Genomic DNA, 12554 nt, shown 5'->3' on the forward strand with positions numbered 1-12554 from the left:
TGTTGCATGTTTGAACTGATTTTTTCACCGCGATTGCAATCTTTTTGCTGGTTATACAAGTTACTCTATCTCTAAATAAAAAAAACTTTAATGCTTTGAAAAACTTTTTTCTTCTTCGATTGCTTGCAAACTGTTTTTTTCTACAGAATAATTGGATTACACTAATTTTGAATTTTTAGTTCACATCGCTATGTCAGTATTGCACATTACAACTCAAACTACATATTATGAGAACATTGAATCTTGTGACCAATTTGTCTTTTGGAACCACTTCATATCCTTTCATTTGCATTTTTTAATTTCTTTTCTCTATTTCATGAACTCGTTACACTAACTTTTTTTGCATATATGATTAGTTTTCATATAATGCCGTTTCAATTTATGTTAGTACCAGCAAATTCATAGCTTTACTCTATAATTCCTCTGATGAAAAGAATGCATTCTTTGAAACTCTTCAGATTAAGGAAATCATTATATTTCTTTTTAAGTATGCTGTCTAACAATGAATTCTTGTAAATTATAATTTACAGTCTTCAATTGTGTTCTTTTATGACAAGCATTATTTCCTATTTTGGTTGTATTGAGCTTTTTTATTCGGTTGGGATTACTATATAAATATTAATATTCTCTTTAAGTCTACAGGAGCTTTTGGCTTGTAAACTTAATTTTTACTTCTTGATTTGATAGATAGATAGAATACACTGAAAAAGGTAAAAAGTTTTGTTTTAAAAACATTCTGTATTCTTATGTCAACAAGTAAAAAATACAATACAAAAAAATATATCAACATATTTTTAATTACATTATTTTTTTTTCAATTCAAAGAAGTTTCATTGTTTGGAGACTTATCAATGTTATTTTATCCAGTCAACGTACTACTCTGAATCAGGAAAAAGTGAGTTTGTTAAGCCAATTAAATTAAAAAAGATAATTTTTTATGGAAATTGCTTTATACAAGGCAGAAGGCCACCTTATATAAGGAGCTAAAATAAACAAAAACAAAAAACTACTACTTCAAGGTAAAAAATTAGCCAACGATAAGTATTCCATGGATCAATTTCGTCCTAGAAAACAGCTATTTTTCCCCTTTGTCAGAAACATCACTCATGGAATGTGAGGACGAACGGACATATGGGAAACTTTCTGATTATCTCACTAGCGATGGGATAAGTAGTATTACTGCTAGTGATATTCCTTTTTGTTTATAATATCCTGTTCCAATCTGTTTTATACATTTTTTTCCTTTATTACCTTTGTTAAAAAAGAGAGAGAAAGAGTGAAGAAAACAAGAGTCACAGGGAGAGGGTGAAAGTGATAGAAAATTAGTAAAAGATGGTCATTTGTGTTATTTTTCAAATTATGGCTAATTGAAACAATAACTCAATCCCAAAACTGACAAATATAGCATATATTTTATGCGATATTTTTTTACTAATCTCTTTTTCTACATCTATTAATAAAACTTAATTTGGGAGTTTTGAGGAATGTAGAACCATGTCCAAGTTGGCATTAACCTCCCTGCCTCTCGCCCTGCTATTCTTATAAGAATTAGTAATGATTATCAGTCATTTTTGTTAATAACTTTGTTATCACAGTGTAGTATCTGTTCTGATGCTACACTTCATTCTTGTCCTCGGTCAATGGAAGAGAAAGTCTTCATGACTGAGACAATTTAAATTTTTGTTCCTATCTAGATCCCACCCTTTTTGGGGAACTGGATTTTCCCCACATTATAAACTGACTTTGTGTCTAACTCTGCAAGTAAATTGGGGAGGCAAGTAAATAGGAACTTTGTCATACGGAGTCATCATTTATCAAGGCCCGAAGGCCACTCAAGACTAAGCTGAAATAGTTTGAAACCTCAAAAGAAAAATTGACTAAATCTCTTTTCACTAACACTGTCATTCATACCAATAAACCTCGATGTTTTCTCTCACCTCTCAAACACTCAACTATTTGTCCAAAGAGATTAGGAAACAAAAAGCATTAAGAAAACCAAACAGTAATTAACTCACCTTTTAGCATAACAATAGCTACACATGCTAAAATGTGGACGGTGCTTAAAATACTTGAAAGCAACGCAATGTTTTTTAATATCTTGACATTTCTGAGATAAAGCGTTATTATTTGTGTGTGTCCCTATCTGGAAAGTTACCAACTATGACAACAATCATTTCAAGAACAAAATAGAAACAGAGAAAATGAGAATAACAGAGACGTGTAAATGATATACAGGTTTTTAATAGTTAAATACCTGTCCTACAAACGGTGTTAGGTTATTAAAAACAAAAACTGAATAATTTAGTAATGTTTTAATTATGTTGAAATGAGTCAAACAATTTTCCAAGAGAGGCCAATAAGTCTCCTGTGCGTCATGAGTAAGTTGCTGGAATCTGTGTTAAATACAGAAGTAATCAACCATCTCAACAAAAATAACCTTCTTAGTGACACTCAATATGGTTTCCGTTCTGCTAGATCTACAGCAGATGTGCTTACAGTTATATCTCATAGGATTAGCAAATCTCTCGACGGAGGCAACCTTTCTAGGGCAATTGCTCTTGACATATCTAAGGCCTTTGATAGGGTATGGCATAAAGGTTTACTTCATAAGATCTCTAGCTATGGTATTGCTGAAAATGTCTTCTCAATTATTAAATCATTTCTTTCTGATAGGTTCATAAGAGTAGTAGTTGAGGGGCAAAAATCAGAAGCTCACAGTATTAATGCCGGTGTCCCTCAGGGGTCCATCCTGGGCCCAACTCTTTTCCTGATCTACATTAATGATCTTCCAAATCACATCCTTACATCATTTGTAGACATCTATGCTGACGACACTACCATTTATGGTAGCACATCTAAGACAGTAAACGACCAAGTTCTCTCCAATTCTCTCTCCTCTGATCTTGAGCACGTAGTACAATGGGGTAAAGAATGGCTGGTTACTTTTAATGCATCTAAAACCAAGCTTCTCTCTTTACATCATCAACATTCTGATCCACATCTGACATCAATTGAAATGAATGGCTCTCGTCTTCAGGAGGCCTCAAGTTTTGACAAGCTTCTTGGCTTAACCATGATCTTAAATGGAACACGTACATCAAATCTGTTGCCAAGGCCGCTGGAAAAATGGTGGGATCTTTCTATCGATCCGGTAGATATCTCACTGCTGATGCTATTCTCTATCTATATAAGAGCCAGGTACGTCCAAGGATGGAATACTGTTGCCACATCTGGGCAGGAGCTGCTAGAAAGGACTTGGCCTGCCTTGAAAGAGTTCAAAATAGACTTCGTAGCCTCGTAGGAGATGTCCTTTTCTCTTCCTTGCAACCTTTATCTCACAGAAGAGATGTTGCGAGTTTGTCTCTGATGTATCGTTATTTTCATGGAAAGTGTTCGAATGAGCTTCAATCTATGGTCCCCCCTCGCCAAACTTTCACAAGAAACACTCGTCTAGCTGTAAACACTATCAATAATTTCCCCCACTCTTTATCTGTGCCTAAACCTAAACGTAGATTCCATGAACAAAGCTTTTTTCTTAGAACTGCACGCCTGTGGAATTGTCTTCCGTTTTCCTGCTTTCCGGCTGACTACAATATGGTTGTCTTCAAGTCTAACGTAAATAAGTTCTTGATGAGCCGTTCCATATAAGTTATCAACTTTACCAAATTTTCATTACTAATGATTACTATAATGTCCAATTTCTACTGTACACTCTTTAACTCTTATCCTTGAGTGGCCTCTTGGCCTTGATAATGTGGTGATGCCTATGTAAAAAAAAAAAAAAAGCTCTAAGTTTTATAATTTTAGAAATGTACTGTTTTTATGATGAAACTATTCACAAATGCAGCAACGCGTCTGTTTTGCATGTCAGATGTGGGTATTGTGGAATGAAAAAGAGATTTTTTTAAATGTACTATTAATTTGCTTATAAAGGGAATAGCTGCTTTAAGGGGGACAAATTGGGGAGGACAGAGAGTTGAGTGTTTAACAACTGAAAGAAAACATTTAAGTTGAGATTTGTTGGTGTGAATTACGGTGCGAGTGAAGAGGATTTCCATCAGTTTTCTTTTCTGGTTTACAAGCTATTTTGGTTTTATTTTAACATATAACCTTGAGTGATCTCTGCACCTTGATAAGCGATAACTTCCTATCACAAAGTTATTAAAAAAAATATGACACTAATAATTACTATCAATTCCTATGAGAATGGCTAAGGAAGGTAATGACAACTAGGGCATGGCTCTATACTCTACAAAACTCTCAACTCATGATTTTATCAGCAGAAATAGTTTAAAGAATAAAGAAACAAAAAAGAAAAAAGATTTTCAAACAAAAGAAAATTACTTACTCTATTCTCAGCTGTCTCAGGATTTAACCATTTTGGTAAGACATCAGCAGCTTCAATCAGCAAAAACTCCTGATCATTATCATAAACCCTGAAAAATCCAAAATATATTACATTAAAAAAAAATAAAAAAAAGCCTGACCCCAAAATAAAGATAACCTCAAACCTGTAACATCAAGAATTTATTAAATTAAAAAAAAAAACCTGCAAAATTAAAAATTTATCAAATTAAAAAATCTTACAAAATAAAAAATATTACATTAAAAACAAAGGCTGACCCCAAAATAATAACCTAAAACCTGAAAAATCAAAAATTTATTAAATTAAAAAAAATATATATAAAGATCAAAAATTTATTAAATTAAAAACTACAGAATCAAAAAATTATTAAATTAAAAAAAAAAAAAATGTAGAAAAAAAACGATTTTTTAAACTTTCACTTTTAACCTCTGATTGCTAAGGAAAATGATGTCATCTTTTTTTTTCTGTTTACTTCATTCCCTATGTTGTTCCCTCCCAATTTAATAATTCTATTTATTTGATTTGATTTTTTTTTTTTTTCAATTAACATTTCTGGTTTGATCTAGCTGTTAGCCTGCAGTTTACTTTTTCTTGTTTAGTTTTGTCATTTTAACCTTTGCCACTACTGTTGCCTATATTACTTTTTCTCTAACTTAAAAAAAGAAAGAAAAATCTGACTTTTCTTTTTCCTTTGGTCTAGTAATAAAAATGGATGGATACTCGGTTCAATTCCTATGTCATGGTAAAGGCTCACCACTAAATATAGGTTAAGGTTATACAAAAATGAATAAAATATAAATTTATTATTAACTCATAAATTGAACCCTATTTCTTGTGGGGGGTTTTTTTACATGAAGAAAATATTGATTTGTTGAATCAAAATTCAAAAGAAGACAAATATACTGAAATAATTTTGAATTTAAATTAATGTATTAATTAATACCAATAGAATTGTTTTTGTTTTTTTTTATTAGAAATACATTAAAAAAAAAAAAGGAGGAGTTCCTAAAAAAGTTAAAATATTAAAAGTTCATTATTATTTTGGTTTGATTATCATTTTAGTAATAAAAATGGATGGATACTCGGTTCAATTCCTAATTCGGGAATAGAAATTCTATTCATTATTTTTTTAAACATTATTATACTCTCATTCATGTTAAATTTTTAATTTCTCTTATTATCTTTATTTCGGGGGTCACCAATTGTGGGAGTCTCCAGTTAAAAAGTCACCATTTTAGGGAATAACCAGTTTTGGAAGGTTACTTTACAGGTTTTGATTTGGGCAAAGTATTTTGGGGATGAGCAGGTTTTAGAGGAATATTTTTAATGAAAAAGGTTTTTAGATTTATGATTAAATGTGATAAAAACAAGACATTTTATACGCTAAACACACAAGCAAAATAATGAGCCCTGAAGGACATATTAATAAAAGAGGTATCTTATATACGTGTAAGAATGGAAGATTACAGCAATAGAAAGAAGAGAATGTTTGCGAATATTTTAGAGTCTTTGTAAAAACGAGATAGCGAAGAGTTTGACAGTTTAAGGGCTGCATGTTACACGAGTCTGAAAATCGTAATGAAAATTTCTTTATTCAATTATACAAATTATATTTCCTTATAAGTTGTTAATAAGAGTTAGTGTTGATTTTTGAGGGTTTTTTTTATATTAGAAAGAAAATTAAAGAATGGTTAAATGTTGTGTTTGCGTGTTCGTTAATGTTGCTAATCAACCCAAGGTCAAAAGCCCATGTGGGTTCTGCTGTGCCTCAAAAGAGAAGTGTGTTTTCAGTGGTTTTTTCTTTATTTTATTTATTTATTATTTTTTTTTTTTTGGCCGTGGTTTCTTTTTTATGAACTTTGTCACAGGTTCAGCTCGTCAGGAAGATGGTCTCTGATTGGGCAAGCCAGAAAGAAAGTTGAATGCCTGTACCAATCAGCCTTGAGCTTATAAACCAAAGATATTCAAACAAGTAAGCCACCAAGTGTTGCTGCTGTTACTATATATCACTGCATCATAAATACAAACTTAAACTACTAAAATTAATTAAAAATTAACATTTTTTAGGAAATATTTTGAATCAATAAGAAAATTGTAGAGTCAAGTTTTATTCTAATGAGGCAGCATTTGTTAAGATCAAAAACCACTCAAGGATAAAGGTTAAAATAGAAGTCATTGCAAATTCATCATTTTAGGATTCAGAATCAAAGCTGAAGCCTGATTTTTTTACAATTACTGGAGTCAGAATATAAGTTGAGTCATATATTTGGGCTTGTTTCTTATTGAACTAGTGGGGGAAGGGAGTGTGGCTTTGCTCGGTCGGAAAATATGCTTGAATATATTTTAATTCACGTAGATTTTGACTTTTATTATTACAAAACCAATTCTCTATTGAATATTACATTGTACCTAATATATAATACTGATTTCAAAAGTAAAAATAACTTGGGTGCAATCAGCTAAAACTGAAACCAAAACATTTAACACCCCAGCTGTTCCCTACAGTTTGAGTTATCAACCGTTAGATGAGAAAAATTTTTAGTTCAACTATTTCAAGTTCTATGAATGAATTTGCACGTGCTCAAAAGTAATAGAAATATGCTGGCAAGTTGAAATGAACATTTTGCATTTCAACTTGCTGAAATATTTCTGTATGCATTATTCATCCATCCAAACAAAGATTTTACTTGTTATAAACCATTCTTGGCATATGATTACTATTTCCTGTTAATTTCAATGTTATGTGACCAGTAGTTTAAGAGTTTATCGATTAAATATTTACACACAGACACACACACATACATTATTTATATAAATTGTTTAGATTTTGTTCATTAAGAACTAACAAAAAATGATGATGAATTCTCTAAACCGACTTCAAAGATTGTTTCTTCATCGAAAACTAACTTACAAATCATTTATTTGGCCAATCAGATTCTGTTTTCTTCAAACAAAGGATTTTTCACGGCTTTTTTTAGTGACTCAGCTTATATTTTTATCTCTACTATCGTTATATCTATCAGTGCATCTAAATTTTGAAAAAAATATAATCTACTTGATGAAGTTTGATCGAATTTTGCTAATTATTAAGAGATAGTCATAAATTACATTTCAGCATTAAATAACACACAAAAAAAATAATTTGTTCTCAGTCGAATAATAAAATGGACACTTTTTTTTTTGTTCATCTTTACAAATATATCTTGCAGACTATTTCACCATGAAATACAGATTACAAAAATGATTGAGTGTTGGGTTTTACCAACCCTTGATTAGCAAGGTTACTCCATGTTCCTATTTACAATGCCTCCTCACAGGACAGAGTTAGACACCAGGGTCATTTTTAATGTGGAGAAAAGGAATAAAAAATAAAAATTGTCCCGGTCGTGAAGGATTTCTCCTCCACTAACAGAGAACAAGAAATTGAAGTGTACTGTAGCATTTGAAGAACAGATGGTATTTATTTGCTCCCCCACTGAGCAAATTAGGCACAAGGCCGTTTTTAATGTGAGGTAAAAACCAGCTCCCCTAAAAGGGGTCACTCTGGTTACCAAAAATAATAATTGTCCCAGTATAGAGGGTTTCCCCTCCATTGACTGGTACAAACCATCTTAAGTGCAGCATCTGCCAGAACAGATGCTACACTTTGATCTTGACCCAAAGGCCAAGAACTTTCAGCAAGGTTACTCGTTGTTGCTCAGAGCTAAAGTGTAACATTTCTATTTAAACTTTCATCTCTCAACCTCTCTTTGTCTTTCTCTCCCCCCCCCCACTTCGTTTTTCCCCTCCCTCTCACCAACTCCACCCTTTCTTCTTCGTTCAGTCCATTCCTCTCTAGCTGGAGACAGACAGACAGACAGACAGACAGACAGACACACACACACACACACACACTTCTTTATATAATAGATTCTTCATGTAATTAATCTGCATTTTATTTTCAAATAAACATAATAACACTGGAAAACTGCCGGAACCCAGTCCTGTTGATCCTCAAATAATTTTTGTTTATTATTATTTTAGATATTATACGTCCGAGTCTCATAGTTTGTTTTTTTTTACTTTTATCTGGATATACAAACACGGAAACAATTGTCCTTTATACGAAGTGCCTTCAATAAGTTTCCAGACTTTTTTTTTTAACAGGCATTTAAAATTGTCGTAGACCCTTGAAAATTCAATATGTTATTGCTATACACCTTATGAGATGACTGACCAATTTTTAGGATTTCATGCTCAAATGAAAAGCTACAGCAGGAATTACAATACACCCTACTAAAGCCTGGTTGTCACAGCTTCAAAAATTCAATGTGGACGTGAGGACAATTTAGAATAATGATTTGCAATCAAATTCTGTTTAAAACTTGGAAAAAATCTCACAGAAACGTATGGAATGCTTCAGCTTGTCTTTGAATCATCTTGCATGAATCAAGAATCAGTTTTGAGTGGTAGAAAAGATTCAATGAAGGAAGAGATCTCTAAGGGATGATGAAAGTTGTGGAAAGAGTAAGGAAATCAGAATACCAATAGGTTGATTGGCCAAATAAAGAATTTCATGGATAAGGACCATCGTGTGTCTGTAGAGAGAATAAGTGCACAGTTTAATGTCAGTGTGGGAACTGTACACACAATTATTCATGAGGAACTGAAGATGCACAAAATTTGCACAAAGTTTGTCCCAAGGGTGCAGTCCACAATTCCATCCTTGTCACAGACTATTTGACTAAGATGGTCATCAAGACAGTTCCTCACCCTCCCTATAGTCCAGAACTTGCTTCCTGTGACTTTTGGGTATTCCCTAAGCTCAAAGAAAACCTTAGAGGCTATTGTTACAAGACATTTGAGGAGATGAAAGAGGCTGTGATGAGGATCATTGACATGTTCACACAAGAGGACTTCCATGGTACCTCCCAGAAGTTGTTGGAACGATACAAGTGCATTGCAGCTGGAGGAGATTACTTCAAAAGGGGACTAAAGTTTCATGTGTGTACTATCAATAAAAATGACCATACGAAAAAAGTTTGGAAACTTATTGAAGGCGCCTTATATGTCATAGTAAAGGTTCACCACTAAATATAGGTTAAGGTTATACAAAAATGAATAAAATATGAATTTATTATTAACTCATAAATTGAACCCTATTTCTTGTGGTTTTTTTTTTTTATATTTAGAAAATATTAATTTTTTTAATCAAAATTCCAAAGAAAACAAATATACTGAAATAATTTTGAATTTAGAATTAATGCATTAATACCAATAGAATAGTTTGTTTTTTATAAATACATTAAAAAAAAAAAAATAAGGAGATGTTCCTAAAAAAAAGAGTTAAAATATTAAAATTTCATTATTATTTTGGCTTGATTATTATTTTAGAAATCAATAAATACTATTAAAAAGAGAAGAAAAGACATTCCCTAGGTCAGAAATAAAACTATCATCGATTGATTGGATGGAGGGGGGTAAGCAAGATGGCCGCCAAGGAAAAGGTGGGGGGAAAAAAAGAAAAAATGGTTGAAAAGAAACTAACAAAAGCTATAGTAGATATTCATAATATTAAAAAGGGAAAAACGTTTCCGCTTCTGGTTATCTTAGTAGACAAAAACAATTAGAGATAAAATTCACTATCAAATATGCAAAAGTACCACTTGAGATATTAATACATTTTTCTTTACAACCAGATTTAAAATAATTATGCTCTTTTGGGTAGAAAATAAAAAGGCAATTTTCTATTGCTATCTCCCACTGCATTGTCTGCCTTTTTCCCAGCTAAGAAAACAATTGTCAATAATTTTATAAGAAAACAGCAGAATTATAGCAAATTTAACCGATTTTTCTTTTTATAGTAATAAGAGATGCTTAAAAGAGGTAAAATTAGAAATTCCAATAAATCTCATTTTCTGTGGCAGTCAGTTCCATTATGAAGAAAGAAGAGATTATAAGCATTGGATTTCAATCTATAAATAAATTGTTCGTTTAGTTAAAAAAAGAAAAAAAGCACTAGTTATAATACTCATCCCAGTAGGATGAAAAATATTGGAAGCATTTCACAAACGCTTTTTTTGCACCAAAATCACACCCTTTCACGGTTGAGATCCCTAAGTGCCAGAAAGCTATCTTCTCTAATAGTTTCTCCCCTAGAACAGCTAGACTTTGGAATTTCCTTCCTGCTACCTGCTTCCTTGACTGTACTGATATGCAGAAGTTTAAATGTAATGTAAAACAACATCTTGTTAGTCTTTTCTAGGAATGGTCCCAAATAGTGCCCTCTTATGTTCCAGTGGCGATATGCCCTGTTCGGGATAAACGCATGTAAAAAAAAAAAAAAATTTAAAAAAAATTCCAATACAAGTTGATTGGTTGTTGAGTTTTATGGCACATCAACTGTCATTTATTTTATACTGGGGGGGGGGTACCCGGCGTTGCCCGGGTGTTTGGAGGTGTGTGTGGTTTTGGGTAAATCAAAACTCGGGGTGGGGGAGTAAAATTAAAAAAAAAATTTTGGTAGGTAAGATGAGGATCGAACCCGAATCCTTGAGGCAAAGTTGGAAATTAAAGTGTGAAAAATAAACGTGTGACGTTAACCATTAGGCCACCACGAAATACTAATGGAAACACGTTTGAATTTATTTATTTAAGTATTAAAAACAGAATTGATATGTTGCCGCAATAAAAGTTAACTGCGCAACTTCTATTTGACCTGAAGGAGAACAACTGCCAGTTTTGGCAAATAGCGAACAGGATCCTGAACGGAAGCGTGTGCTCTATCCCAACTATCATTCATGAACCTGAGGTAATCTCATCAGCATCAGACAAAACCAAACTCTTTGTCAAGAACTTTCAGCTAATTCTACCCTATGCAACCAAAGCCGCCAACCCCCAGTATTTCCTCCTGTATCAGAAAACACTATGCGACATACAAATATCTGTGCGTGATGTTGCCAAGCTAATCTAAAACCTTGATTCCAGTAAAGCAACTGGCTCTGACGGCATTCCTATTATAGTGATAAAAAAGTTTCAACCAGAACTAGCTCCTATACTTACAAAGCTGTTTAAGGGTTGTCTTAAAGAGAATTGCTTCCCAACACCCTAAAAAACCTTGTCAGTATACCCTGTATTTAAGAATTCAGGTGTTCAGTTATCTCCCTCTCAGTACAGACCTATAAGTCTCCTGTGTGTCATGAGTAAGTTGCTGGAATCTATGTTAAATAGAGAAGTAGTCAACCACCTCAGCAAAAATAACCTTCTTAGTGATATACAATATGTTTCCGTTCTGCTAGATCTACAGCAGATGTGCTTACGGTTATATCTCATAGTATTAGTGAATATCTTGACAGAGACTTCCTTTCTAGGGCAATTACTCTTGACATATCAAAGGCCTTTGATAGAATATGGCATAAAGGTCTACTTTACAAAATCTTCAGTTACGGCATAGCTGGAAATGCCTTCTCAGTTATTAAATCATTTCTCTCTGATAGGTTCATAAGAGTAGTTGTTAATGGGCAGACATCAGAAGCTCACAGTATTAATGCTGAAATCCCTCAAGGGTCCATCCTGGGCCCAACTCTCTTCCTAATCTACATCAATAATCTTCCAAATCACATCCTTAGAGCATTCATAGACATTTATACTGACAACACTCCCATCTATGGCAGTATATTAAAGACTGTAAATGACCAAGTTCTCTCTGATTCTCTCTCCTCTGATCTTGAGTATGCGGTATAATGGGGAAAGAGGTGGCTGGTTACTTTTAATGCATCTAAAACCAAGCATCTATCTTTACATCATCAATGCTCTGATCCCCATCTGGCATCAATTGAAATGAATGGCTCTCATCTTGGGGAGGATCCATGTTTTGACAAGCTCCTGGACTTGACTATTACTCCTGATCCGAAATGGAACACATACATCAAATTTGTTGCCAAGGTCGCTGGGAAAATGGTGGGATGCTTCTATCAATCCAGTAGATATCTCACTGCTGATGCAATTCTCTATCCATATAAGAGCCAGGTATGTCCAAGGATGGAGTACTGTTACCACATCTGGGCAGGAGCTGCTAGAAGAACTTATCCTGCCATGACAGAGTTCAAAATAGACTTTGTAGCCTAGTGGGGAATGCCCTTTTCTCTTCCCTGCACTCTCTCACAGAAGAGACGTTGCGAGCCCGTTTCTGCTTTATCGTCATTTTCAT

General features: G+C 33.2%; 1 protein-coding gene across 1 annotated transcript in view; it reads right to left on the bottom strand.

Annotated features, from left to right (window-relative positions):
• LOC145284910 (protein ecdysoneless homolog) overlaps window positions 1-12554 on the bottom strand; it is a 117897-nt gene that overhangs the window by 40452 nt on the left and 64891 nt on the right. Inside the window, exon 3 of the mRNA XM_080133991.1 lies at window positions 4349-4436. Within this exon, the coding sequence (XP_079990117.1) occupies window positions 4349-4436 (88 nt within the window). The remainder of the gene's footprint in view (window positions 1-4348; window positions 4437-12554) is intronic.

This window comes from Euprymna scolopes, chromosome 9, assembly GCF_053919585.1.
Source record: "Euprymna scolopes isolate OS-2025 chromosome 9, ASM5391958v1, whole genome shotgun sequence".
In the NCBI taxonomy this organism is placed as follows: Eukaryota; Metazoa; Mollusca; class Cephalopoda; order Sepiida; family Sepiolidae; genus Euprymna; species Euprymna scolopes.